Source organism: Ambystoma mexicanum, chromosome 1p, assembly GCF_040938575.1.
Source record: "Ambystoma mexicanum isolate Mex_15411 chromosome 1p, UKY_AmexF1_1, whole genome shotgun sequence".
Classification (NCBI taxonomy): domain Eukaryota; kingdom Metazoa; phylum Chordata; class Amphibia; order Caudata; family Ambystomatidae; genus Ambystoma; species Ambystoma mexicanum.
The window spans coordinates 1,209,730,088-1,209,757,232 of NC_090921.1; the positions used below are offsets into that span (position 1 = coordinate 1,209,730,088).

The following is a 27,145-nucleotide window of genomic DNA, read 5'->3' on the forward strand; positions in this document are numbered from 1 at the left end:
GTGCGTGATTGAATCCAATGGATGGAAACACATAAGAACCTGATGGTGGCTTCGGATCAGAGGCAAGCTGGGCTTTGGGATTACACATTAAGAAGCAAATCCATAAAGGCACATGCTTGATACGTATGATATTCATTTTGGTAAAAGCAGGATGCAATTTCTGAATCCACACACTAGAATCTAAGGTTATTAAAGTATGTGAAGGGGTTTGAAATGGGACTACAGTAACATTTAGTTCCTTGGGGGCATAAGGGAGCTAGCTGGTCCTAGCCTAAAGAATACGAGTGAAGGTAGCTGAAAGACACAATTGAGCAGGACAAACCATCAATCAATAACCAATGACACATTCATTTTGCTCCTTTTCCTTTTTAATAAGACAATAAAACCTCTAATAAATATTAGCGGACATTGTCGTGGAACAGAACATTCACATTTCGGATCCTAATACTGCATTCTTTCGCGTTACAGAATCACATAAAATGTTTGAAAACAAGGAAATCAGTAAAGGAAAGAATACAAAGTGGTGTGAGTGTGTGTGTGTGGCTGGAGAAGAATTCCTAGCCAAAAAAAAAAAAAAAAACACAAACAAGACTGAACAGATTCAATACAGCACTAGCAAGGCCTGGAGGGTCTGCTCACAGGTAAAGTGACAGTACATTAACATTGTGCAAAAATGACGGGAACAAGAAGATCCTGGCCCACATGCCTGGAACAGGCAATAGTTCGCCAGCTCTGGTGCTTGCAGATCCAGATAAAAAAATATGTCTGAACGTCAAATCATAAGTCATAAATAAACTGAGAGCCTGGAAGTCCATGGCAGCCCTGCCGCCATATCAGAAATTCCGCCAGCCCCACACACACGTATCACTGTGCAGTTGTATCACCTCCCTTTGTCCCAAAATGCCCAATTAAATAAGAAATATCTTCCCTCGGAGTCACATGGCCGCACAATCGTGGATTTGTGAGACACTCACCAAAGGACTCCACCTACCACCAGGCCTGGCACTAGTTCTCGATAACAACAAAATCTGATCATCTATTTTCAAGATTTTTTTTAAGTCAACTATGCCCCCCATAGTCCATTTGGTAACCCCATGCGCTGTGAACACTTTTGTTGCCATCTTGTGGTTTAGATTCTACAACTCAAAATATACTGTAATGCCTCTGAGACAGAAAGTTGATACCATCCTTTCAGGCTGAGCCTGCCATGTGACTAGCTGCCACAGCACTATGGGCTTTCAGAAGGACTGGCCTTCAGAGGATATGTACATTCCCCTGGAAGCTAGTCCACATCTGCATATGTATGGCTGGTGTTGCAATGTCTACCGCTAGCAGCTCCCATCAAACCCACTCTTGCACAACCTGCAGTCGGCAATATGAACCTGACTGTGAAAAGCAGAAACCTGAAGATGTCTTGAGTTGCAGCTGATTTTAGCCTCTGATGATAGATTGGTTTATAAAGGTGATACATTACTCCTAAGCATAAAGGTTACAATGCATAGAGATGTGAGAAAGAAGCTTGATGGGTGACTGAAAAGCTTGCTTGCATTTGGCTCCGAGTAACTGCACCTCATCCATATTCAATGTTGGCTTGAAAGGTTACCAAATAACTTACTGGAACATAATCCCTGAATGTATAGATCTGCATAACAACTATTCAGATCATGAAAAGTTATCTACGGCAAATGGCCACTACACCAAACCTGCCAGTAGCGGTTTGGTGAGGGGCTGCAGTCTACAACAATGGAATGATGTCTTGGTTGCAACCCATTGGCCCCTTATCAGGGCCACAACTTCGGGGTAGCAGAGAAGAGCTGTCCTAGGGCTGATATTACAAGGAGCACAAAGCAACGCTGACTCCATAGTCGTAGCAGGTGGCAAAGCCTCATGGCAGATTATCAGAAACATGATCTGTATCTCCCAGAGGTCATCAGATCCAGATGAGGCAATCAGTTTGCATTCAGACCAGAACACGAAGCAGAATGAGAGGCTGCATTGACCCTTTGGACCGGGGGTCTGCCTGGTGGCTCTCCTGATGTTTTGGACTACGACGTCCATGATCTTATGCCATTGGCTATGCTGGCTAATGCTGAAGGGAGTTGCCGTCCAAAGAATCTGGAATGCCACATGTTGCAGACCACTGCAGAGTGCCACATTGATGTAAACTCAAGAGGTGCTTAGGCCCACCTCAACAGCAGCCAAAATAACATTCAAGTGGATGACAATATGCATTACAGTGCCCTGAGGCATCATTTAGAAGGCACAGGCATCCATCATAAGGATCAACTGGAAGAAAAACGAGTTAAAAAACTAAAACAAGAAAAGCAAGACAATTGAAATTTCTGTAAAACGATACTGATCCGAACATTTTCATTCAGACTGGGACCAGCCCAGTAACTGTGAACCCACTTGGGGGGCCTGCTTGTTACCACTGTTGACAGAATCAAGAAAGCAAAAGAGAGATTGGAAAAGGAACCTAAGCCCATTACAACTACCAACACCACTGATGAGCAAATAATTTGTGATTTTCATCTACAACTCTGGAATGCATTATGGGAGACTTACTACAGTGGCACTGAAATGTAGAATTTCTGTTGTGTCATATTTTACTTTTTTCCTGGGCAATCGCACTGCGGAAATACCTAGCTACAAATCCATGTCCTATGCATTTGGCTATGAGGGAAATGAGATGGCCTTAAAATGGAACTCAAACCTTTAATAATAAGATTGGCCTAAATTGGAAGGATTCGGGGATCCCACAGCACAGGTAAGTACCACGGTATGTATTAATGTGAAAATTAGATTTTCTGTCTACTGAAATGACATGAGCTTTGTTGTGCATGTCAGAATCAGATACAAATGAGCTAAACTAGGACTTTGATGTACCAATGCGCATCACCCCATTCATGTTTATGTTGCCATTGACTTGTCCATGGGTCACTGGGAAAGAAGACGCTGATAAAGTGGGTTGGCCAATGAGAAAGATGAATGAAACCACAATGATGCGAATACGACCAATAACGTGGCATGAGGAGGAATACAATATGCATCAGACAATAGCATGGACACGAGTAACACTTCCAACGAGGTGCTGGCAGTGATCTGGAAGCCAGTGAGACTTCAGTGTGTACGAGGAGAGGTATGTGAGGTCCATATAAATGGGGGAGAGACTTTTGATGAGATTGAAGGCAGTGATTTAGAAGTAAATGAGGATCTGACCGAGGTTATCGGGCACTGATGTTAGAATGAATAAAGGCAGGCATGTTGCAAACAGTGATGTTGCATGCGTATGAGTGTTGCTGTGTAGGGATTAATGAGTCCTCAATGTGTATGAAGGCAGTGATGCAGAAATGATTGAGGCTTCATTGATTTGTGTGAGGGCTGTGGCATAGAAATCAGACGTGCTGCCTTGTGTAGGAAGGCAGAGACACAGGGGCAAGCATGTTATAATGAGATATATGAAGTCTGTTGTTAAGGTAGTAAGTGAGCCTCAACATTTACTAGCGCGTCGTTGTTGTATTTGCTGATGCACCTCCATGTGTATGTGGGTAGTGATTGGAAATCAGTGTGGATCCTATGTGTTCAACAGCTTGATGTGGGAAAGAAAGAGCCTTCCTCGACATGAGGCTCAGTTAGACTCTGGCATGTTTGAGAGGAGCGAGTAAGGAATCCCATTGTATCCTTCAATGATGTGGGTCATGCAAGGGGCATTATGAATGTGAGGTGCATTTGGACAGTACCAAAGGAAAGTTCATGCAACTGACACCTGGCAGAACTGAGGTCAGAGGTGTAGGAGTCAATGCAAGATCAGTGAAATGCATACAGAAGCATTTTGAGCAACTTAAATGTAACCATCTTGATTTAGATTGTCGGATGATTGGCCGTCGAACCACCCCCCCCCCTTATTCAGTTGGCCACTCTGGATAGCCACAACATGTTAGCAAGAATTGAAAACAAATATTCCAAGTCTTTCAGGAGCAGAGACACAAACAGAAGATTGTGGAAGGGCAAGAAAAAGATAGAGAAACATTTCTCCAGGTGGTGGAAACGAACCATGATTGAAAGGTCAAACCCGCCGGCACCTTGACGAGAACCATGAACATGCCTACCTGTGTACAGGTGAGAGTTGCTTAGTAAGCACATTATTCTGTATACTGTAGATGCAAGCCGCATTCTACCTTAGAAGACCCAAACCTTTTGCTCTAATGTCTGCAAGGAATATCTGGAAAGAGACATGGAGGACCGGCTTTTTCAACGCAAGCCCAGCTTTCTGGATGTACAGACAGAACTTAGTATTTCCTGAATTTCCATCCTTCTTAACGTGTTACAGTTGCCCACACAATGTTAGGGTCCCTTAGATGGAAGAAAACTATTAACAAAGGACTTAGAATTTGATGGATGAGGACTTCCAAGCTTGCTCCAGAAGAACATCTACCACTCTAGTCTGCCCATTTAGCCATTTTCTAAATGCCCTTTACACCGAAAACCATAATTTACTTTATATCAGTCAAATTCATGGAAAGGATACACAAGTGTGATTAAAAGGAACTACTGTTCGGAATCTGTAGGGGAAGGAAAACCCACAACTAAGCAGGTAATATAGGGCCAAATGATGACGTCTTCAGCTACTCGCGGCTAGATTAGTCATGGAGTGCAGTGCACCCAGGACTCTGTGGGCACTGGGAATGGTCAAAAATGCTGATTTTAAAAAGGCCACTGGCTTTGGAGTTGTAAACAGAGGTCATGTACAGCAAATGAATTAAGGAGCAGCGAGAGGGGCTATATCTCGCAGTGCTCATATCTGAAGGTGGGTCTGGGTTTGCCACAAAAACGTGCAAAATATTTCTCGTGTGACATCCCAAGGTCCAATCGTGGATGCGGGGAGAGAAGATTACACCGTAACTACCAGTACTGGGTTGCATTTCATTGCCCTTTCAGGGCATAACCGTGTATCACCTCCATATAAAAACCTACTTAAATAAAATTGAAAAAATAATGCCCACTCTTTCCCCAACTAGAGGATCCTGAATGCAGCCTACTCTACTTCTGCATATCTCACGCCAGTCCATCAGTGTTATGTGAACTTTGTCTCCCATTTACAGCACCATACACCCTCCCTAGCGCAGCGGGTTTCCTGAAGCATAGCTCCCACCATATTGGAATCCACTAATTCAGTAGTACGATTAGACTAGGGCTTGGCTATCCAAGTCTCACTGTCCACTGGGAGCGCGGGGGTGCAGACTTACAGTATCAAAAAGAAGAGCAATTGCAAGCCATAAAATCAGTCACATCAGACAAAATAAATATTGATTAATAAGTTATTTCTTATATACTCCCAAATCCTAGTGCACCCCCCGCCCCCAACATAACCAACACACCTGCCTTCCACTGGCTTCAACCTATTTTGAAAGTCCCCTTATCACAGTGCAACAGGACCAGCAAGCAGTAAACAGTTCTACACCCTGTTACTACCACATCTGCTCTGCAAGGAAGTCCTGTCCAATGGTGACATTAGTACAGTAAAGTGTCTGTGCTGCGTTCGGAGCAGCAGTAAAGGCATAACCAGAGCTCCACTTATTAAATAGGAACTTACTTATTAAATATTATGAGTTGGTTGGTTGAGGCTTGGTTCACAGAACCAATGTGGTGCTCAAATCAGGGCACTGCAAAGAAGCATGGAATCCCTGATTTCTGCCAGTGTCCTCATTCATAACAGAATTAGGACAGGGTCCAAGTGGATCCGGTTCCAGCATACAAAGTGGCTTCCAGACGCATCAAAGGAGCTGGCTTTCAGAGTTCAGACACTCTAAGCCTACCATAACTTTCTTTCCAGGGTGAACGCGCAAGTGGTACCCTGGCGGGAAAATTCTCTTCCAATAAAAAACAAAAAAATTCAAACTATTTATATGGTTTTGCTTCTGTCTCAAAGCTTAACAGAAGCTTATGAACTGGCCAGTCCATGTGTTTACATGTCTGACTAATCTATGCTTGGAAGACCAGCGGCTGAGCGGCAACCCAACTAGTCAACGGTAAAACCAAGTTTCAAGAGCAACAAAGACTCAAGACTTGGATCGTTGAATTCGTGCCCACTTCATAACCACAGAGCAGCTCTTTGAAATGAGTCCACCAAAGGTAAAACAGATTTGTGACGCTACCTCAGTTGGCTAGGGTGGCCGGTAATTTTTAACATTGACACACAGTAGACACAAAGTAATAACACTTTCTTTCCAGTTGCAATAACAAAGACACAACATGGTCTGTGACTATTGTCTAACTTATAAACAGCTATGAATTTCTCCTGTCCCCTTTAACTTGAATATCAACTGGACCGACTACCTACGTTGGGCGTTTTGTTTCACTCACCATCCTGGCATTATATTTTAGTCTCCCTTCCCACATTCTTTCCCTCATCCGGAGCCCTAACATTTATTCAACAATGGTCCACTTACTCACACGGGTGTGGGACCTGCGGGCAAAACCAGGAAACATCCAAAGGTTAAGCTACAGAGAGGAGAGCTAAGAAGACAAAGATAGAGGTTAAAGAGAGGGGAAAGATCAGAAGGAGGAGTATCAATAGTTCTATTTATAACTAAACCAAGTCTCCCAACTTGCGTTCTGAATTTGGCCCCAGAGCTCTGCAAAAGTTTACCAGGGAACTCACAATCTCCCCCAAACATTGCTGCCATAACAGTAGAGGACTAGTGCTTAATACACTCTTATTCTGGGCTTGATTATCCCCGGGACTCAGGCTTTCCCTCACAGATGGCTACAGCATCCTGATCCTCTCCCAGCATGGTGCATTCAAGTCATTGGAAATAAAATCCACTGGTAACACAACAAGAAACTGAGACAAGTCCCCATCTTCCATTCTCTCATCTACAGTCATGATTCATTCCAACACAAGCACGCACGCGGTCCCCTTCACAAAGTGCTGTGCAGTTCCAATGCAGGGCCTCTGACATGTCCTTAAATTAAGTCGCAGCCTCTTGTCTTTGATTTCAAGTCTGCATCCTTGGATGCCACCTCTTCTCTTGGTTTGGGCTCAGTTGAACTCATCAGAATGCCATGTCCTGCGGACGAGGGGAGGAGTGTTCCTAGAACACAAACCCATCACAATTTCATCCAGGTTTAAAAAAAAAAAAAACATAGTATGCAGGCCATGTTCCTGCACACAGTGAAATATGAAACACTGTCTATGGGCATCTTTGTGTGATGACCCCTGAAATGAAGCAGTACAAATCAGTTCATTTGGAGAACCTTGTGGAATAGCTGCATCATGGCATACCAGAGAATACACGAAGGAAATCTCTCCTCTCACTTGCAGCCACCATTCAGCTATGACATGAGAAATAGTAACGCCAAACCTATAACAAAACAGACTGCAAATGAAGGCCTGAACGTCCCAGCTCCTCCATCCCATCGGTCCAAGTGCTTACAGGATCTCCAAAGAACAGGAAGTGGACAAGGAGGGGTTCATGGGTGTTTAGTCTCCAAGGAACCTTTTTCCCCAATGTTTGTCGAATTGGCCTTACAAGCACTGCTCCAAATCCAATCTGGCATGTGGGAAACGTATGATCCCACTCCCCAACACCACCAACTCCTCAAGTTGCACGTCGCTCAGTTACGCAAACTGGTGGAGGAGACACTCAGGATAAAGAGTCAGATTCCAACGGGGGCTCCGTCACCACTGCAATGCCTTGATGTAGCTTCTCCAAGGACAGCTTCATCTGTAAGAAGAGAGACTGTTACAGATTAGAAATTCTTTCTCTGGCATTTCCTCTGACTTTTCCCACGTGATCTCTCTATGTATTTCTATCCACAATCTCCTCTGCCCCAGCACTCTTATCTCCCTGTCCATTATTATTATTGGTTATTTATAACGCGCTTAATACCCAGAGGTTTCTAAACGCAAACCCGGGGATCTAACCTGTGTTGCTCTGCGTCGTCTTGCGTGTTGCCCCAGAGCTATCCTCCCGAGCTATCCATTGCCCTCTGCAGTCAACATGCCTCCACCACAGACAATATCCTGCTCGATGAGAGATACGCCCCTCTATCTCCTTGTCAGACACCAGAAAACACAAAGAAAATGACCCTCAACTGTATGTCCATGTCAAAATTTTCAACCACTAGCTAACTATATGTACCCCCACTAGACTAGTTTGTTCCTCCTCTAGGTTTGGCATATTCTGCCCATTATTTGAATCTATCCTGCCACTTCAAAGAGAGAAACTATCACGGTTGCACTGGGGCATATCATTCTCTCAGGCAACAATGAAAATATGACCCACGGTCAGAAATGGCGATTTTTTACTTTTGTGGGCGACGGTTTCAGTAGAATTTTGAGAAAATGTTTACCAAATTATGCATTTTTAAAGAATATTTATTTAGCAAACTGATCAAAGCTACAGCATGGTGAAGTAACTCACCAAACGTGGCCACTTTGGCCAAACATCTGGCCCACACTAACTCTAAAGCAATAATTGATGTAGTAACCCTGTGGGAGACTACACCATCTTTGTCCTCTTGGTATTAGGTAACCCACCTTTTGGTATAGGCCTGTACTACACAAGATGGTAGTGTGACTGAGCAGCCAGGCTTATTGCAAGAGGGGCCAGGCTTATCTCAAGGGGGGCAAATATGAACTGTAGCAACGAAATCCACAAATACAAGTATCCAAGTAACACTTACACTCAAGGCTTTAGTTATGAAAAAATGTTTTTTTTTATTTAACAGCAGTTTTTAAATAAGCATTCTTTAAAAAGGGGCGATATATGTAACAATTAAATATGCTTTAAAATATTTTTCCAGAATCAACACTAAGCTAGTAGATACTCTTTAGAGATGATTTTTACACACTTCCTACACTGTGAGGTGACTTCACTAACTAGGCCAGTAATGGCATTTATATATCACTAGTACACTTTGTAGATTCTGAGGTTTGTATAAAGAAAAGGTTAAGGGAAGGAAAAAGCTTAAACAGGTTCTCAGAGCATGTGAGCACTTACATCTTCCAATGAAGTCTAGACAAAAACCTTTCCCAGCAATAATAGTTTAAAACCAAGTTATCTCCTCTGAGGGACAGTAAGTATCAAAGTCAAATGGACTAGAAGATTCTGCAGGGAGCCAGGACAGCCAAAGTCAATTTGAGCACAGTCTATGGAGCTGAGGCACTTCTTAGATAACAAAGTCTTGCACAAAGTTAAGAGAGTTTGTTGAAGTAAAATCACTGTAGGGTGACAAGCTGTTACACTTGTGAAGGGTAGAGCTGAAATGAACTCTAGCAAAGTAGCTACTGCAAGTCTCAACTGAGAGGAGCAAAGCTTAAGACACTGAGATACACTCCACGCCAGAACAGTACCTTTGGTTAGATGAAGAGTGGTCCAGCTGGCTTCTATCTGGTTGCAGTGAGGCATATCCTGGGTTCCTGAACCTCCCTCACATTCTGCCCTTCCATACACACTGGTGCCAGAGGCGGGTTTCAGTACAGAAATCTGCCAAAGGCAAAACTAACAAAGGGCTCAAACTTGGCTTGGCGCGCAGAGTAAAACCCAAGAAAGACCTCACAAACAGAAAATGGCGAAAAAAGACTGGGGCCATTTTCATAAAATGGGTCACCCTTGGGTGCTATACTGCAGCGGAGGATTCAGCCTGCGGTAGAAAAGCACAATGATAGGAAAAATTAAACCACTGCCACCAGCCATTTTATGTAGTGAGGGTAACATAACAAACAAGTTACTTACCTGTAACTGTTCTCCAGCATGGGTCCGGCATGGATTCCCGTCATCAGGCTGGGAATCCTTGGTAAAAGAAAAAACTGTTTCAGTTTCGTTTCTAAATTGTCTTTCTCCTATAAACCAATCACTGAGCTCTGGATCATACTGCCCCCAACCAATGACTGCCCTCTACCTAAGCCCCTCATCAGGCAGCCATCTTCAGATTTGGTAGCACGTTAAGTGGCAGTAGGACCAAGAGAAGAGATGCAGAGGGGCAGGCGGGAGCTCCGACGCACGGGCGATCATGGAATAAAAGGATCCCACTTCTATCCGGTGGAGAAGCTTTCGGCGGCAGTGATGCACGATCTCCTATCCGGCCGTCGTCGTCTCTGTCCGCTGTAGCTGTGTCCGTTCCCCTAGGGGAGGGGGCAGCGACGGTTGGAATGGAGGTGTAGGATGGCTCCTCCTACTCTTTAACGGTGGTTGCCCCGGTGTCAAAGGAGTTACCGCTGGTGGCATTGTTGGCATTCTCCTCTGGATCTCCGATACCACCATGTGGAGGGTCGAGAGGATATCCTGCTATATGTCTCTCAGAGGCACCTGGAGGACAGGGTCGCTGGGCTCAGTGCCCATGTCGTCATCCCAGTCGACATTCTCGTCGTCACCTCTGGCGGGCGCCTACTCGACGTTACCATTGTCGTTACCACCATGGGCGGTGTGGACTAAAAGTATCTCCTCATCGTCGGATGAACAAATGTCCGTACCTTGGTGTTCTGCCCCCGCCCCCCCCTGTTTCGGGTCCTAAGCGGTCGGTCCCGGGCTACGTTCCAGCATCCTCTTATCCTGAGTCTTCTCCACAGGCTTTGCCTCAGCCTCCCTCCTAGGTGGAAGCGGGAGAGGGCGGCAGCAACCATCTCGATGGAAGAATGACGTCTTGTTCAGGACCGCATGGGTCTTTGCTGCAAGGATGGACACTTTGTCCTGCACTTTCTCTTGGACGGAGAGTTGGAACAGTGGCTGGAGATGGAGGCAGACGGAGACAATGAACACGCCCTGACCATTGCGGGACATGCTGATGCGTTGAGCCCAACGGAAGCGGATGCGCGGTGCTTGGCCTTGTGTTGGGCCCCCACAGATGGAGCACCCTTAAAGGAATTAGATGGCTGCTCTGGTTGGCTGGATCCGGAAGAGGCATTCCCCCGTGAATCACCCACGGTAGAAGCCCTGGTCTTGAGCCACGCCGCCAACCGACGTGTCAAGCCTTCATTGTGCGCTTGGTGAAGCCACGGCAGATTTCACAATCTTCTTCTTTATGCGTTGGGTGTAGACAATACAGTCACTGGGAATGCTCATCATCCCTGAAAACACTCCGCAAACCGCAGCCGGTGCACAGCTTGAAGAGGGAAGCTCTGTCCTGAGGGGCGATGAAAGATGGTGAAAAACGGGTCCCTATTTATCTGAAGGATAATCGATGGAGCACACAGGCTCGAATGAACCGAAAACAGAGTTTTCCTACCGAAAATCCGAAAACGCGAAAAAACACAGAAAGCTTGAAGAGTGAAACATGAGGACTCCCAACACTTGAACGTGCAGAAAGAATCTGAAGATAGCTGTCTGAGGAGGGGCTTAGGGAGAGGACAGTCATTGGCTGGGGACAGTATGACCCAGAGCTCAGTGATTGGTTTATAGGAAAAAGACAGTTTAGAAACGAAACTGAAACAGTTTTTTCTTTTACCGAGGATTCCCAGCTTAACGACGGGGAACATTCATGAGCATGTGAATCCATGCCAGAGCCAATGCCGGAGAAAAAATGTTACATGAGTAGGTAAGAAAATGGGCTACTAAGCAACCTGCCAGCACTCCACATACGATGGTGTGTGCAGGACCTACAGAGAAAAGGTAAGTAAAGTCAAATTAATTTCACTATTCTTGGGAACAGTAGCTTACCCAAAAAAAGCTATTTAAACCTTGTAAGAAATCTAAAAAGATTTCTCTGTAACACTGCACTGAAGGTGCTCTGTGTCACCATACAAAAAGTAGATGCCTATGGAGTTTGTCAGATTTAAAAAACAAAGGAAACAATCCAAATCAGGTCAAAACACATGAGAGAGAAAAAGGGCTCACTCACTCCAGGGTTAAAATTAAAACATCCTAAAGACCGGCAGAAGAGCTAGGGGTCTCCAAGGTGGGAGGAATTAAGCAGAATTCTCCCTAACAGAGGTATAGAGAAAAAATAAAGGGTCCCAAGACAGTGACTTGGTGAACAGCATGCAAGGTGTCAGAGTACTTCCCTGCCCAAGATACCGAATATTTATGGTTAGACAGATAGGAACGGAACTAAGCTAGAACAGATCTGTAAATCCAAAAAGAAGAGAGCTGCCAAAAGTAAAGTATGATCCACAGTGGATGTGATTGCAATTAGGAATGCTACTTTGTAAGAGAGCTCTTTCGTTATTTGCGGCATGGCTACCCCCATTCCGGGTACTGGGTCCGGGTTCCTGGAATGGGGAAATGCCGACCATTCCGACCTTGGAGGGCCTGGTATTTCCCCATTCCAGGAACCCATCCCCATTCGAACCCTCATAGGGCTCAATGGGAATGGGGAGCATACTAACAACGGGCCTGTTAATGAAAGGCCCGTTGTTAGCATGCTGGACCAGGCGTCCTTAGCGGGTCCCGCAAGCGGACCTCGTAATGAGGCGGTACGGGGTTAATGGAGCCGGCAGCTCTACCGGCCCCGTTAACCCCCTACTGCCAGAGTTGTAATGACCCCCTTAGTCTTTTACTCATTTTATGGTTGACCTTTGTATGTCTCTCTATCGTGAATGGTTGAAGTTAGTTTCCTAAAGCTGTTGGGCTTGGGCTGCCCCTTTGGGCTCCCCTGTTATTTCTCTTTCCTATACTTGGGTGAACTACAGTTCCCAAGTAGTAAAGAGGGATTTTCATCCCCTTTACATTTTATATAAGTGAGCCAGCACATCCTACCTTATGTGGAGGGCTGTCTTACTTACCTGGTAACATTTTGTTACAATTGAGAGTTTTACATGAATGGCTGGTGGCAGTAGTTTTACTTTTTGTCTTTATTACCCGCACAGAAGGGACGCCATTTTTCTAAAATCTTTCTTCGCCATTTCTTGTGTGCTTGCTGTTTCTGAGGTATCCCCCTGCCATTCTAGGTGGGAAGGACCTCAGTGGAAGTGTTGTCTTCAGCGGGAATACTTTGGATTCCCTACCTAGGCTCCAGTGTGTCTGGGAAGGCAACAAGCGAGGGAGGAGTCCAAAACTCTGCAGCCCTTTGTCTTTCACCTTGCTTGAAGGAAACCAACTTCCAGTTCTGGGCTGGCTGTCCCAACTGGACAGCCAGACAGCCCCTTGCTGTAAAATCCAGGGGGAGAATGCAGAAGTTGTGCTGTAGTTCCTGTTAAATACTCAGAACCTGGAAGCTGCTGACAAGTCGACCACTGGAGCTGAAACGAAGAGGAAGATGAAAAAAACGACGACCAGAACGATTTCCAGCCACCGCAGAGTCTGCTGTGTATCCGGAGCCTACCTGAACCCTTCCTTCCAATCGACCTGGGGGTCCTGAACGTGACGATTTCTGCCCAGAGGCTAGTGAGATCCACTAGTATCAAGAGGACCTGCATTTTGAGCCATCCCGCGAGGAGCTATGGCCTTACTGAGCTGCAATACTCCAATACTCCCGCGAACTCAAGCCAGTGTGCCGTGCATGGTCTTCCGAAGTTCAAATCCATCCGAAACTTTGGTGAACTCCTCTCGGCTCTCCAGAGACACCATTTGAATCCCGAATCCCTGAGGTCCCCTCACCAGAGTGCAGGACAGAGAGAGGGATGAGAATCCCACCGGCAAAATGTGTTCATCTGGCTGCTGATAAGGGTGCCAAAACCACAGAGCCGCATCCATCTGCAAAGAAACCCTTGCCTGGAGTATTCGACGTTGTTCCCTGCTGCAAATTCCCTTCCAGTGTCCTGCCTTCAGTCTTCATGACAAGGAATTAATCAACTGGGTTTTTTAAGTGAACTACTTGTTTTGAAGAGACTTCTACAGGAACTCTTTTCTGCAACTGAACCCTATCTCACCCTGCCTACAGCTGGCACCTAGACCACTAGGGTCCCTCTTCTGCCTTCGAGAGAACTCATGCAATACCCCAAGCCTGGTGCAACTCTGGGGCCTTCCTTCTCCTGTTTCTGTCTATGGATAACTGTTTGCACATTCTTAATGTCTTGTAACTAAGCAACTTTGGCAGCTTTTTTGTAACCCTTAATCAAGCTCACGTTCATTTTCCTGTGACAGCGCCTCAATGCCCCTGGGCTGTAATGCGCTATACAAATCCCAACCAACCAATAAATAAATAAATAAATAAATAAATAAATAAATAAATGCTATACACTAGGGAAGGACTGGATAAGAAAAGGATTCTGTTTGAAAAATATAACAAGTGTTTAAAAGTTACTTACTTGTAAAAAAGTTGGTTTGGTAACTGTCCCTCTGAAATGAGCAGTTACTAAAGTTCTTACTTTCTTTGAATGTGTTTTACCCTTCTAAAACGTATATATATATACACGATTATTGTTCTTACCTGGGAATTGGTATACCCACTTCCCAAAAGTAATGCTGTTGGCTTCACCTATTTCTTAAAAAATATAAGTGTATAATAGGTTTTTCAATTGCTTCTTGCTTCCCCTGACCATATATATATATATATATATATATATATATATATATATACATATATATATATATATATATATATATATATATGATACCTTACTCACCATAATCGTATTTCTGATGCTTGTATCTGCTTAGATTCGCATGCTGTGCATAGGCCGACATCTAGTAGAAGCTGCGGAGTATTACAATTTGTTTTTCGAAACTCGAAAATGGGCGTCGACATAGGCGTGCCAGTAATACTATCCCTAGTGTGACGTCCACTGTACCCATGATCCCTCACGTGTCTAGGACCCTCAGATTGTATTTTTTCTGACATGAGGTAGCATGAGGAGTAGCGGGAGTACAGATAATCCAAGCAGGTAGAAGATAGATAAGACTACAAGCATCCATGCGCCTTCTCTCAGAGGGGAGGGAGGGTGGGTCGCATGTGAATCTAAGCAGATACAAGCATCAGAAATACGATTACAGTGAGTAATGTATCTCTTCTGAGGCTTTTTGAATCTGCTTAAATCACATGCTGTGCATAGATTAGCGAGCAGTGTTAGAAGAAGGAGGTGGGATGTGAGAAGGGTCATGAGCAAATAAATGTCTTAAAACCGCTTGTCCCACTTGAGTATCTGTCTTGGAATGGGGGTCAATGCAGTAGTGCTGAGTAAAAGTGTGAATAAAGCTCCAAGTAGCTGCTTTGCAAATGGTGTCAAGGGGTACATTTGCAATGAAAGCCAGAGTGGCCCCAATGCCTCTAGTAGAGTGGGCTCTTGACGTGAAAGGCAGAGTTCTTTCAGAAAGAGGGTAACACAGCTGGATACAGTTAACAATCCACTTAGAGATGGCACCTTTAGAGACGCGATCTCCCTGTCTGCCTGTAGCTACGGAGACAAACAGCTGATCTGTTTTGCTTAGCGGTCTGGTCTTGTTTACATAGTAGAGGACCGCCCTAAGCACATCTAGGGTGTGTGGTTTCACCTCAGCTGAGCTTTGTGGGTCTTAGAAGAAAGCCGGAAGCTCGATGGACTGGTTCACGTGGAATTTAGAAATAAACTTATGTGAGAACCTAGGGTGTGTACGTAAAACCAGTCTATCTTTATGAACTGTAAAGAATGGATCCTGCACTGACAGAGACTGAATTTCACTGACCCTTCTTATAGATGTTATTGCTACTAAGAAGGCCGTCTTATAAGTCAGGTGTTTGAGACTGCTTTTATGCATGGATTCGAAAGGGGGGCCCATGAGTTTAGATAGCACCAGGTTAAGGTCCCATCCTGGTGGTGGGTTAGAAATAGGAGGGTGAAGTCTCTTTACACCTTCCATGAAAGCTTTAACCACTAGTATCTTCCACCACGACACCTTGTTATGGGATGTGGTGTATGCTGACAGCGCTGCCAGGTGTACCTTCAGTGAGTTAAATACCAGTCCTGCATCCAGCAGGTGGAGCATGTATGTGACAAGTGTGGAAGGAGTGCAATCAACTGGGTTGACTTGCTTATTCTGGCACCAGATAACAAATCGTTTCCATTTGTCAAAGTAGCAGTGCCTCGTGTTTGGCTTCCTAGATTCCTTTAGGATGTCCATACACCTCTGAGATAATTTGAGATGTCCCAACTCTATGACCTCAGGAGCCATGCTGCTAGGTTCATTGAGTTGGGTTGACGATGCACTGTCTGACCTTGGTGCTGGGACAGTAGGTTGTACCAGCCCGGGAGTCTGATGGGTTTGCATACCGCTAGTCTGCGTAGGTGTGGAAACCACGGTTGTCTCGCCCACATGGGAGCAACTAGGACGAGCGTCATTGACTCTCTGTTCATCTTGTTGACCATCTTCCTGATGAGGGGTGTTGGTGGAAAAGCGTACGCAAACATCCCTGACCAGTTCATCCACAGGGCGTTGCCCTGGGAGTCAGGCTGGGGGAACCTGGATGCAAATCCTGGGCACTGTCTGTTTTCGCTTGTGGCGAATAGGTCTATAGTGGGGAAACCCCACTGAGAGAAAATATCTTCTACGATTTCTCTGTGTAGACACCATTTGTGTTCCTCTGGGAGGGGATCTCTGCTCAAAGCGTCCGCCAGAGAATTGAGATCCCCTGGAACATGTTGAGATGACAGGAAGATCTTCCGTCTGAGTGCCCATATCCAAATGTTCTGAGCAAGCTTGGACAGATTTGGCGAACGAGTCCCTCCCTGCTTGTTTATGTAAAACATGGCTGTAGTGCTGTCCGTCCGGATATGCATTGACAGATTCAGCAGGTAGGGCTCTAACGCTTGAAGCGCTCTGAATACTGCCAGAAGCTCTAGCAGGTTGATGTGATTCTTGGCTACTGAGTGAGACCAGAGACCCCGAGCTGTGTGGTGGAGGAGGTGAGCCGTTATCTGGCGGCCGGCCTGATATTTCGGAATTTGCAGCAGTATATTCCGAATTCTTTCCTCTGATGGAAAGGTCAACCCCTCTTGCGTGTCTAGGATAGCTCCTAGGCACTGTTTGGAGGTGCTTGGCACCAGACTTGACTTCTTCTTGTTTATTGAGAAGCCTAATTCGAAGGGGAGGTCGATCGTCCTTTGAATGTTTGTTCTGCAAATTACTGGGGTCTCCCCCGTGATGAGCCAGTCGCCCAGGTAAGGGTACACCGGGATTGCCTCTCTGCGTAGGTGTGCCGCCGCCACCGCCAGTACCTTGGTGAATACCCTTGGAGCCGAGGCTATCCCGAAGGGCAGTACATTGAACTGGTAGTGCCGACTGTCCACCTTGAAGCGCAAGTACTTTCTGTGCGCTGGGAACATGGAAATATGAAAATAGGCATCTTTCATGTCCAATGTTGCCATGTAATCCCCCTTTTTTAGGAGGGGGATTACCTCTTGGAGAGTAGTCATGCAAAATTTTTGTGGCTTGACATACTTGTTTGCAGGCCGTAAGTCCAATACTGGGCGTATTGTCAAATCTTTTTTTGGCACAAGGAAGTAAGCTGAATAAATACCCTTGTTTACCTGGTGTCCCGGGAAGAGTTCTATCGCGTCCTTTGCTAGAAGATTGACGATCTCCTTGAGGAGGATCTTCTGGTGGTCCAAAGAATGGATTCTTTGTCGTGGAGGGTAGTTTTGGGGATGCTCTAACAGTTCTATGCAGTATCCTGCGGACACTGTGGACAGCACACATCTGTCTGAAGTGATCCCTTCCCAAGCTTAGGTGAAGTTGGAAATGCACCCCCCTACTGGGGATGTGTGAGAAGGGACCCTGAACGGAACGTCACTGTTTTGGTGGAGGCGTGCCGCCGCATCTACTGGGGCTGCCTCTACCCTTACCACGCCCTCTCTTATTACCCCTGCCATAACCCTGGTTAGACTGCTGGCTGTTGTTGTTCCATTGTGTACCCTGCCCCTGGGAATAGTTAGACCATCTCTGGGAATTTTGTCCGCTTGGGCGACTAAAATTGCCATTTCCTCTCTGGTTAGGGGGTTTATTGGTTAGTTGGCCTAGGGATTTGAGTGTCTCATACTCGTCCTTGGCATTTTTCAGCGCGTCCTCGACCGCCTTACCAAACAATAGATCCGGCTCCACCGGTCTATCAATGAAGCCTGGGTTTCGGCTTTGAACCCAGACTGTCGCAACCAAGCATGCCTTTTGATAACAGTACCTTCTGCTATCAATCTGCCGGCGTTATCCGCGGCATCAAAGGTTGCTTTTAATATGCAACCGGACACGGCTCTTCCTTCTGCCGAAACTCGTGCCAATTGGCTTGTTAAGGGTTCTGGGGCGGAATCTATGAGTGCCGCGACTTCTTCCCACTGGTGGCAGTTGTAACTCGCCAGCAGGGTGGTGGAGTTGGCAATCCTTGCCTGGTAGGCGGAAGTGGAGGCTACTTTCCTGCCCAAGCCATAAATCTACTTGCTCTCCTTGTCGGGAGGAGCTTCCGACGATGACAAGGGTGCTCCCGCCCTCTTACGGGTGTTAGTAACTACCAGGGAGTCCAGTTTCAGATGCCCTCTTAAGTACAGTGGGTCTGTTTGGGCTGCCCTGAAAAGCTTCTCAACTCTGGGGTTTACGGCCCTAGTGGGATAGGGATTAACAATGGAAGGGTCTATCCTCCTTTGAATAGACTTAAGGATAGGGATTGCCTGGCAACAGGTCTCCTTTCTCCCACTAACTCCTCGGCAAAATCCCTCTCTTCCTGAGCACCCTGGGTGTCAATGTGCAAGTGTTCTGCCGCTCTGGACAGCACTTCATTCAAAAGAGGCTGGTTATCGACAGGGGAGTCGGTAACTGGGGGTTCTTTATCTACCGTGGAATCTAGCCTGTAGGTTTCTGGGTTGTCCTCCTCCTCCTCTTGGTCCTCGTCATCCCCATAGTAGCCTGTCCCAGTTTGTTCTTCCAACATGCCCAAATCTGGATCCTCATAAAAGGATATTGAGAATAGGGCTGTATACTGAAGGGGTCTGAAGTAGGAGCTTCAACCCGGGACTTCTTACTTGGCGGTATAGGATCCTTAGAGCCTGACGGAGTTGACCCGTCGGGGGTAAATAGAGAAAGTGTTCAGGGTTTTTGGCGTAGAAATCTGCCAATGATGACATCCTTGACATGACTGTCTATGTCATCAGTAGACCACTCTCTTGAACTGGGAATGATTCTCTCTTGAAGGCCTTTCCCTGTCTTATCTGGACTAGACCTACTGGTTTGAACCGGGGTCTTTGGGATAACAGAAGACTGAGACTTGTCCATCTGTTTAAGTGGGGTAGAACATTTTTGAGGTGTGGAAGTAGGCTGAGACTGCTTCCTCTGTTGTTTTTCACCTTCCCCGTGTGTGGAATAGTGTTTACCCTGTTTTTTCGCCCCCCCCCCGGAGACTTTCGACGCCTGGCGCCGAGGTTCGGGGGTAGTGTCCCTAGCTCTGTATAGTGGAGTTTGGGGCTCGGGAGCAGCTGTTGCGCGGCCTGTTGACACCGACTCCTGGAGTGCGGACTGGAGATAGAGGTCAGTTTCGTCTTCCGACGATCGAACCTCCGTTACCTTGGGGAGCGAGTCACTTCTGGCAACAGTGGATGGTTGCCTGGAGTCATGCGGCGATCTAGATCGAGAACGTCCAGAGGACACCGAATCGGACCGTTCTGTATGTGCCTCTTTCCGAGTACTCGGTGTGCGCGTCGAGTCTCGGTTGGACTTCATGTGTTTTGTGGAAGTGCTGTGGGTAGCGCTAGTGTCGCCGGGGGTCTTCCCCATAGCTGCCCTGCCGGATGACCTTCCGAGGTCGGGGACTCGCGCTTGGCTGTCAATTGACGACACGTTGCCCTCGCTGTCCGAAAGCACAGCGTCGCTGCCATCGCTGAAGGCGCCTTCTGCTGCCATGGCCTCTTGACGCCTGGCCTGGTGGGCCCAACGCTTGATCGAACGGTCCTTGAGTGCCTTTGGTTTGAACCTACTACACGCTCTGCAGTTAGCCTCGGGGTGGCCCCTCGGTAAGCAGAGATTGCACGTGGCGTGTCTGTCAACCCAAGGGTACTTGCGGTTGCACTTGGGGCAGAATTGGAAAGGGGTACCCTCCATATGCACCTTGTGGCAGCGGGTAATAAGTGTAGGAATATATAAGAATGTACCTATATACTAAAAGAGTGTAGAGTATGTCCACCCCCCACTCTCCCTACTTGCAGGGCCGAGGCCAGAGGCCTTCCGAGGCCCAAATCCGTCGTGCAGCTGTCGACGGTCGATTCTTTCTCCGTGCCGGCATCGAGTGTGGATGTTCGGTGACTCGACGTTGGGGTGGAGAAATGGGGAAATATAACAATATTTTAGCAAAAGTATGGCTAAGCCCAGGGAACTCTGTGGAATGCTTCCAACCAGTATGGCGGAAAAAAACAATCTGAGGGTCCTAGACGCATGAGGGATCATGGGTACAGTGGATGTCACAAAAGGGATAGTATTACTGGCACGCCCTGTGTCAACGCCCATTTTCGAGTTTCGAAAAACAAACTGTAATACTCCGCAGCTTCCACTAGATGTCGGCCTATGCACAGCATATGATCTAAGCAGATTCAACAAGCCTCAGAAATATATATATAACAGTGTGTCATTCTTAAAGTGTAACACTGGGTTTTGCTTTCCATGGTCTGCTTTATACAGATTCTAAAACAGTCTTAGGCGGTCATTACAACCTTGGTGCTAAGTGCACCAACTTTACCACCATGGTGTAAACTACGTTTACACCATGGTGGATGGCGGATTTACCGCCCCATTCCAAGGTGAGTGGGGCGGTAAATCCCCATTTCCCATTTTCCCTTCCCCATTCCCATTTTTGCCCCATAGGGCATAATAGGAGTGGGGAAGGCGCTAATTACGCCGCCGTAAACTACGGCGGCGTAATTAGCACCATGGCGGATAGCGCCATGGATTTTAACGCCTGCTAAAAGCAGGCGTTAAAATCAGAATCAGGCGTTAAGGGTTAACGGTGGCGTTAACCCTTAACGCCTGAGTTGTAATGAGGGCCTTAGCTTTATACATACCTTTAAGTTGCTAGTAGCTCCTTTAAAAAGTATATATCTCTTACTCCCCTCGATTAGCTGCTGCTCATCTAAACATGTAACCCTGGGTTGTGCCTCCCCTGAAACTGCCTTGAGAATGTTCAGAATAGTCAGAGGGTCCATTACTTAGCTTGAATAGCTGTGTGCCATTCTTAATAAGTGTATTGTCTGTTTTCTAAGCTTGGTCTGCCTTGTGCCATATTAAAATAAGTTAAAGAGTAATTGTTGCTTACCTTAGTCTGTGTTCTACTGATAGGAAAAGCAACCATAACAGTTTATTACACCATTGGGTCTTACTCACCTAGTATAACTGAGGGTTATCCAGAATGTAATTATCCTGCCCCAACAGTAGTTATATGTATTTGTGTACTTTCGACTTGATTCTCAAGAATGTTGTGGGGTTCTATGGATGACGGTATTGTACAAAAATGTCACCCTTATTTGTGCGCCCCCGCAGTCACTGCAACTTTGGAGGCGCACAAAATGAGGGTGACATTTACTGCGCCCAAGCAGAGCAGGGGTTGCGGGGGTGTCCCCCTCTCTACCTGGGCGCAGTAACAGGGGTCGGGGGTTGTGGGGGTGTCCCCGCTTACCATTTCAGAAAGCGGGGGACACCTAAGAAAAAAAAAAAGAAAACAAAAAAAAGCACCCTGCAACGTCAGCTCTAAACCATGTTAGTGGGAAGAGCTGACGCTGCAGGGATCGCAGGGGGCAGGCGGCACACTTCTGCGTGTGCCCCCCTAAAGGTGAGTGGGGTGGGGGGGTTGGGAGGGGTAATGTAGGCCGGGGGAAGCAGGCACAGTGATCCATATGATCACTGCGCCATGCCGTAACTGGTGCCAGCATTTTCGGCCGTCGCAGTTACGGGCGCGCAGTGATCACATAGATCCTGGATGACTACTGATGTGGCACTTTTGATTCTTAAACAATCTGATTTGAAGGTAATATTTCCAAAATATCCTTCTAGATGGCCAACATGGATCATGTTTAACATGAATATATTATTTTTTCTAGGTACTACAATATGTTCATGTGTTCACCGTGTTCACCCTGGAGAAGGCGGACCAAATTGGAAAGAGTTGCTGAAACTAGTTAGGCTGTTGTAGAATGTAATAAGGGGGATTGTATTTAAAGCCTGGATATTATATATTCATTTAGTCCCTGTTTTCTGGTGTCTGGTGGTGGATTATGTGTGTCACATTGGTGTGTTGATTTTTTTATTATAATAAATCATGTAAAAATATTTTTTCTTGTGGCCACATGCGGCATATTTTGGACACAGCACAATTTCATTCAAATTATAACTTGACCCGTCAGATAAGGCTAAATAATTTGTATTATTGCTTCAATATTTTGTTTTGCTTAAGCGTATCATTCCCTTTTGCTTTTTTGCTCTAACAGTAGTCATAGCTGGTTCACTCGAGAACTGAAGCTTGCGATGGCAGCTACAAAGGGGATGATATCCTGATAAGTGTAACTAAAACCAAGCTCTTTAACTACAAAAGTCAAGCAAGAAGCACTAGGGCACTTGAATCCCAAAGACTGTGAAGGACATTTGACGTCTGGCAGATGAAGCAGAAGAGAGAGAGGGAAGGACTTAAGGACTATGGTCCTCTAGGAGGTTTGATTAAGTCACTAACCCTGAGCTTTCCTTTTCCTTTCTTCAGTTTCATCCAATCCCTGGGCATTTTTTGGTTATACAATAGAAATATTTAAACTTCATAATATGGATTCTGAGTCGTTTCGTCACCTGTCCCAACCAAGATGCTCAGGTCACCACCTTCTAAGCGATCTAATGGACTCTCAGATAGTGTGGTAGAAGAACCTCATAACAACAGCATGAGGTCTTTCCCAGGCAACGCATAGTCGTCTCTCTCTGTGCCATGCTATTAAAAAAAGACAGACATGTAAAGGCAACACCTAATAGACGAGCCGCAGATGTCGTTTGCCGTTTTAAAAGAATGATTAGTTAAATATTTGCTTCCAGTTGCCAAACATGTTTTTTTTAACTGCCTCAGGAAATTGTGGCATCAGTTCCAAGCTGATCCGTTTACATACTCTATAGAGGTAAGTGATGAGGAGCTGCTCTTAGAGTGATAATAAAAGTGGATAAGAGTGGTCATTCCAAGTACAGAGCCCAAAGCTAGTTTGGCTAGGAAATGTTTATCAGGTTGAAAAAAGACCCTAGCTACAGGATTGGTCTGGATTACTTTTAAACATTGCAGGCCAAGGTCATGGAGGTCAACCACTCAATGCCCCACCAACAAAGGGTTAGAACAATGCAATGTATGAGAATCTATAAACTATCCAGGTGACTGATTCAGAGGATTTATATGTTATGTTGATTTATACCACGCAATCGTATGCTGCTTATGCAAACCAGCTCATTCAGATAATCAGAAATTCCTAGTCCTAGTCCCAAATACTCACCCCTTTCCCCCAGCCCCAAGATCACCTTTTCCTTTCATGTTAGACAGAAAAGTGACTACCCCTTTATAGTTTCAGGTCCCTCACTATTTAGCCCTCTAACTTCCTTTGCTTGGTGCCTCACCTCATCAAGCAGCTCCACTGATGCCTTCAATATTTGCTTCCACTTCTGCACCTCCACGCTATGGAATTGCTTCTGCAGCTCCAGCATTTCAGCCCATTCTGCAGATGTCTGTGGAAACTTCCTGCAATAAATGAAAAGAAACCAGTGCTCACATTAAGTTGACACACATCTCTGAATGTTGATTTTAGGACTGAATTTCATTTTTGCGATTCTTTGTTCCGCTTTGTGAGATCCCTAACCTTTCGTGGCTAGAGGGACTCCTACCAAAGCCTACCGGCCACATCAATCAATTTTTGTGATGTGCTACCATAGTAGTTCATATAGCTATCATGGCAGAGAAGAGTCTATACTAGGTCATTCTACTTTTTCCTACACTGTTCTATTGTGTGTTGTGTCCTAATCTGATAGTATGTGTTTGACATTATAGGGACTTCTACATAGCCTTGTAATAAAGTGTATATTATTCAGTATACATGTGTAATGCATTCTCTTGGGCTGCCTAACTGTACCAGCCTACTCCCCTACATTGGGTGAAACCTGGCTGTTGTTTCTAGGTACACATAGGGAGTTGGTCTAGCTTTTGGTTAAAAACCTGGCTTACCATTAGGGCAGATGGTTTCATGCCCAATGCCAAGAGGGCTGTGGAAAACTACATTGGCATGTTCATCTTTCAACAAAAAGCCTCCTTGAAGGGGTTTGGCTGGATTCTCTGCCAGGTCCTGCAAATATGGCAGAGCAGTGTTGCAGAAGCCATTTGGAATTGTGCAAATTACTTTAACCTTGATTGTGTATCCCTCCACCAGAGCTCGGAAGGTTCCACTGTGGTTCCCTCGACTCTGCTACCCATGGCCAAGACACATCCCCTGCACATCGCTGCACCCCCCTCGATTTGCAGTCTGTGGAAAGAAGCAGCACCTGGAATTATCCACATAGCTACAGCTGGCTCAATGCCACTATGCCCTGTATTCTCTGCAGGTGAAGCAAGGTAGACACCAGTCCATGGGCACATGGCACACCATTGTCCAGCTATACTCACAGTCCCCACCAGGTGGGGACTCGCTGCCCTAACAGGGCCCCCCGTGACCTATGCAGCCAAAGAGAGGCACCTATAGCTTAGCCACATCTCACTGAAGATGCCTGGGGAGGCAGGGACAGGTGCCTGAGGTTTATGTTCGTACTCATGCTCGGAGGAAATCACCCTCATATTTTGGGCTGGGATGTCATTATGGGCAGAATCAGACAAATGACAATGCATTACTTACCGTAAAAGCATTTCTGATGGTTGTATCTGCTTAGATTCACATGCTGTGCATAGGTCCGACATCCAGTGGTCACTGCGGAGTATTGCATTTTGTTTTTCGTAGTCTAAAAGGGGACGTCGACAAGGCGTGTCTGTAACACTATCCTTATAGTGACGTGCGTTGTACCCACAATCCCTCACGCGTCGAGGTCCCTCTGTTTGTATTTTTTCTGCCCTGAGGGAGCCTTCTATACGTGAGTGAGTACAGAAAAGAGAGAGATGTAGAAGATGTCTATGTTCCTTCCATCCGAGCGGGGAGGAAGGGTGGGCGCATGTGAATCTAAGCAGATACAACCATCAGAAATGCTTTTACGGTAAGTAATGCATTGTCTTCTGATGTTTGTTAATCTGCTTAGAATCACATGCTGTGCATAGACTAGCGAGCAGTACCCGGAGTTGGCGGAGGGTTATGAGAAGGAACAGTAGAGAAAAGATGTCTTAATACTGCCTGTCCCACCTGGGAGTCAGATCTAGAGTGTGCATCTAGACAGTAGTGTTTTGTAAAGGTGTGCACAGAACTCCAGGTAGCCGCTTTGCAGATGGACTCAAGGGACATTTGCAATGAAAGCTATGGAAGCCCCAGTGCCTCGAGTAGAATGTGCTCTTGGCTTGAAGGGTAGTTCTCTCTTAGCAAGAGTGTAACAGAGAGTGATGCATTGAACAATCCATCTAGAAATAGTGGACTTTGAGACTGCATCTCCTTCTCTTCCTGCTGCCACCGAGACAAAGAACTGATTAGTCTTTCTCAGTGGCCTGGTTCTTTCCATGTAGAACATGACAGCTCTGCGTACATCTAGTGTATGCAGACTTTTTTCTCCCAAGCTGGAAGAATTTTGAAAGAACGTTGGTAGTTCTATTGACTGGTTTACATGAAATTTCAAGATGAATTTTTCGTGCAAACCTTGGGTGTGTGCGTAGAACCACCTTATCCTTGTGAACTGTTACGAAGGGGTCTAGAACAGAAAGAGCCCGTAGTTCACTTACTCTCCTAATGGAGGTAATAGCTATTAGGAAAGCAGTCTTAAGAGTGAGGTCCTTAAGAGTTGCTTTGTGCATGGGTTCAAAGGGAGGGCCCATGAGTCTAGAAAGTAACACATAAGTCCCATCCGGGAGCTGGGTTAGCTATCGGAGGGTGTATTCTCTTTACCCCCTCCATGAAGGCTTTGATAACTGGTATCTTCCACCACGACACTTTAAGTTGGGAAGTGGTGTATGCAGAAAGTGCCGCTGGGTGGACTTTAATGGAATTGAACACTAGACCTGAATCCAGTAAATGGGTCAGGTACAGAACAATGTTCGTGGGAGAGCAGTCAACCGGGTTGATGCTCTTACCTCTACACCAGATGACAAATCTTTTCCACTTGCTAGAATAGCAGTGGCGAGTATTAGGTTTTCTGGCTTCCCTGAGGATGTCCATACATCTCTGCGGGAGTTGTAGATGTCCAAATTCTATGATCTCAGGAGCCAGGCTGCTAAGTTCATGGTCTGAGGGCATGGATGCAGTGTCCTGCCCTTGTCCTGTGACAGCATGTTGTACGGGCAGGGAAGTCTCACTGGGGGAGATAGGGACATCTCCATCAAGTGAGCGAACCATGGCTGCCGGGCCCACATTGGGGCCACTAGTATCATGGTAACCTGTTCCTGGTGCATCTTGTGCACCACCTTGTTGAGGAGGGGAGTCGGGGGAAAGGCGTAAACAAATTTCCCTGACTATTGAATCGACAGACCGTTCCCCTTGGACTGGTTTTGGGGGTACCTGGAGGCGTAACTTTGGCATTGTGAGTTCTCCAGTGTTGCGAACAGGTCTATTTCCGGGAATCCCCATTGCGTGAAGACGTCTAAGACGATGTCTTCGTGCAATTGCCATTCGTACTCTTCGGGCAGGGGGAAGTCTCTGCTGAGTTCGTCTGCTAGCAGATTGAGTTCCCCTGGTACGTGTTGTGACAGTAGGAACATGTTGTGTTTGAGAGCCCACTTCCATATATTCTGGGACAGCTTGGACAGTCCTGGAGAGTGGGTTCCCCCCTGCTTGTTGATTTAGTACATGGCTGTGGTGCTGTCTGTAAGGACCATCACTGTCTTCCCTTGAAGGTGTTCCTGGAAGGCTTTTAGTGCTTTGAACACCGCTAGTAGCTCCAGAAGGTTTATATGCTTGGATGCTACGTTCGGAGTCCAGACTCCGTGAGCAGTCTGATGGGATAGGTGAGCCCCCCATCCTGTGAGGGATGCGTCCGTGGTTAGAGTGGCCTCCACCGCGGGTGTGGCAAAGGTTTCCCTATTATCAGGTTTTCCTTTGTCCACCACCGTAGCGAGAGAACCAAGGCCTGCGAGACCACCACTAGATCGTCCCATTGTCCGCTGGCCTGACACCACTGGCTGTTGAGCCACT

At 46.2% G+C, this 27,145-nt stretch overlaps 1 protein-coding gene across 9 annotated transcripts in view; it reads right to left on the reverse strand.

Moving 5' to 3' along the window:
* Positions 1-350: 350 nt before the first annotated feature.
* The window catches only part of GRAMD1A (GRAM domain containing 1A), a 1,703,145-nt gene continuing 1,676,350 nt past the window's right edge, over positions 351-27,145 (reverse strand). For all 9 annotated transcript variants that reach the window (XM_069604938.1, XM_069604939.1, XM_069604941.1 and 6 more), the window contains 2 exons: positions 23,457-23,577; positions 351-7,727 (listed from right to left, as the gene is read on the reverse strand). In XM_069604938.1, the coding sequence (XP_069461039.1) occupies positions 7,647-7,727; positions 23,457-23,577 (202 nt within the window). In that variant the 3' untranslated portion in view covers positions 351-7,646. The remainder of the gene's footprint in view (positions 7,728-23,456; positions 23,578-27,145) is intronic.